The 1,684-nt window shown below is 69.0% G+C and overlaps 1 protein-coding gene across 1 annotated transcript; it reads right to left on the bottom strand.

The window, feature by feature from the left end:
- Positions 1–158: 158 nt before the first annotated feature.
- On the bottom strand, positions 159–1,092 carry AURANDRAFT_39533 (hypothetical protein; the record flags this gene model as incomplete). The annotated part of the gene is made up of 1 exon (XM_009044851.1): positions 159–1,092. A coding segment is annotated over one exon (932 nt), but the record flags the coding sequence as incomplete, so codon positions are not given.
- Between the last annotated feature and the right edge of the window lie 592 nt (positions 1,093–1,684).

Here is a 1,684-nt window from a genome sequence, read left to right as displayed (position 1 = left end):
TCCGGGGCTCAACTGGTTCCTCTTCAAGTGGTACATGATCATCCGCTGGGGCCCGACCTTCGTGCCCTGGGCCATCGAGCAGATCGGCTGCGCGCCCATGCGGCTGCTGGTCTACTTCATGGGCGGGCTCATGGGGCCCGACACGTGGAAGCGGCTCTAGCTAGAGGCTTAAGTCGGGCGAGTCGCGCCCGGCGAGGTAGGTGTAGAGGCTCGCGCCAGAGGGTTCCCGGGCGTAGCGCGGCATGCGCGCCGGCGACGCGAGGAACGCGGCGATCTGCGGCCGCGCGGCGACGCGGTCCGCGAACGCGCGCAGCAGGGGCAGGCCGAACTTGTCGGCCCAGTCGGGGCAGATGTCGTCCTCGCCGAGCTCGTAGAGGATGTAGAAGAGGCCCAGGTCCACGACCGTCGGCGCGTCGGCGACGAGGAAGCCCGTGCCGGCGTCCGCCAGCGTCTTCTCGAAAAAGTCCAGCGCCACGAGGCTCCGCTCGGCCTTGGAGAGCGTGTTCTGGCGGAAGACCGCGCCGTAGGGCGGCCGCGCTAACTCACCCACGTCCTCGACGGCCTTGAGCGCCGCGCAGGAGAAGTGCTCGCCGTCGTGCGACACGCCGTTGTTTCGAAGCGTCGCGAACCAGAAGCAGTACAGGGAGTCGACCGTGGCCTCCTCCTCGGGCGTGCGCCCGGCGAGGCCGAGCTTGCGCGCGAGGAAGCGCGTGATGGCGCCCTCCTGGCCGAGGTCCGCGCCGCGGCCGTCGTAGTCGCGGAGCACCGGCAGCTTCCCGTGCGGCGTCGTCGCCTTGACGCCGCCGTCGCGCCAGGCCCTGAAGCCTACTATTTCCAGCTCGTAGGGCACCTGGGCCTCCTCGAGCATGAGCCGCAGGATCTCGCCGCGGTTCCGGCAGGGCATGTAGGCCAGGCGGAAGGCCGGGGGACCCGGCGGTCCGCGCGTGATGAGCGCGTGGACGCTCGTCTCGAAGAGGTCGCGCTCCTGCCAGAGGGAGTGCGCGACGGTCTTGGCGTCCAGCACTTGCGGCGGCGCGAGCGACCACGCGAGCGCCGGCAGCAGCGCGTAGCATCGGAGAGCGCGCATCATCTCTCGCAACTGGCAGATTCCGTGCGGCGTCGTCGCCTTGTGGCGACGCCCGGCGAGTGGACGGAGTCGTCGGCGATCGTCACCCCGTCGACCGCAACTCGTGCCTCCGGCCTCCTCGCTCGTCGAGCGCGCCCCCCCGCTTCAGCAGCTTGCACGCCCGTGGCCCCCGAGGCCCACCAGCGCCACATTTACGATGACCATGACGCCGAAGCAGTACCAGAAGTTCCAGAAGCTCTACGCCGGGAAGTGCCACGACGACAGCGACGACTCCGACTCCGACGACGACGACGACGACTCCGACGACGACGAGGATGAGGACGACGACGACTCCGACGACGAGGATTGCCATAACGGCGAGGGCAGCAAGAACGGCCCGTACAAAACCGGGCGTTCGCCACCAGACGCGGCTCCTGACGGAGGCCGAGATCGCGGAGATGCCCGGCCTGATCGAAGTCGAGATCCACGAGAAGACCACGTGGTACAGCGCGAAGCGCGGCGCCGGCTCCGAGAACTTCAACCCCGCGATGGTGTCGAAGCTGGCGGAGGTGCTGGGGAAGACGCGCATCGGCATGATGTACGACGCGGACCTCTTCG

Source organism: Aureococcus anophagefferens (assembly GCF_000186865.1).
Source record: "Aureococcus anophagefferens unplaced genomic scaffold AURANscaffold_926, whole genome shotgun sequence".
Classification (NCBI taxonomy): Eukaryota; class Pelagophyceae; order Pelagomonadales; family Pelagomonadaceae; genus Aureococcus; species Aureococcus anophagefferens.
This window is presented reverse-complemented; position numbering and strand designations above follow the sequence as displayed.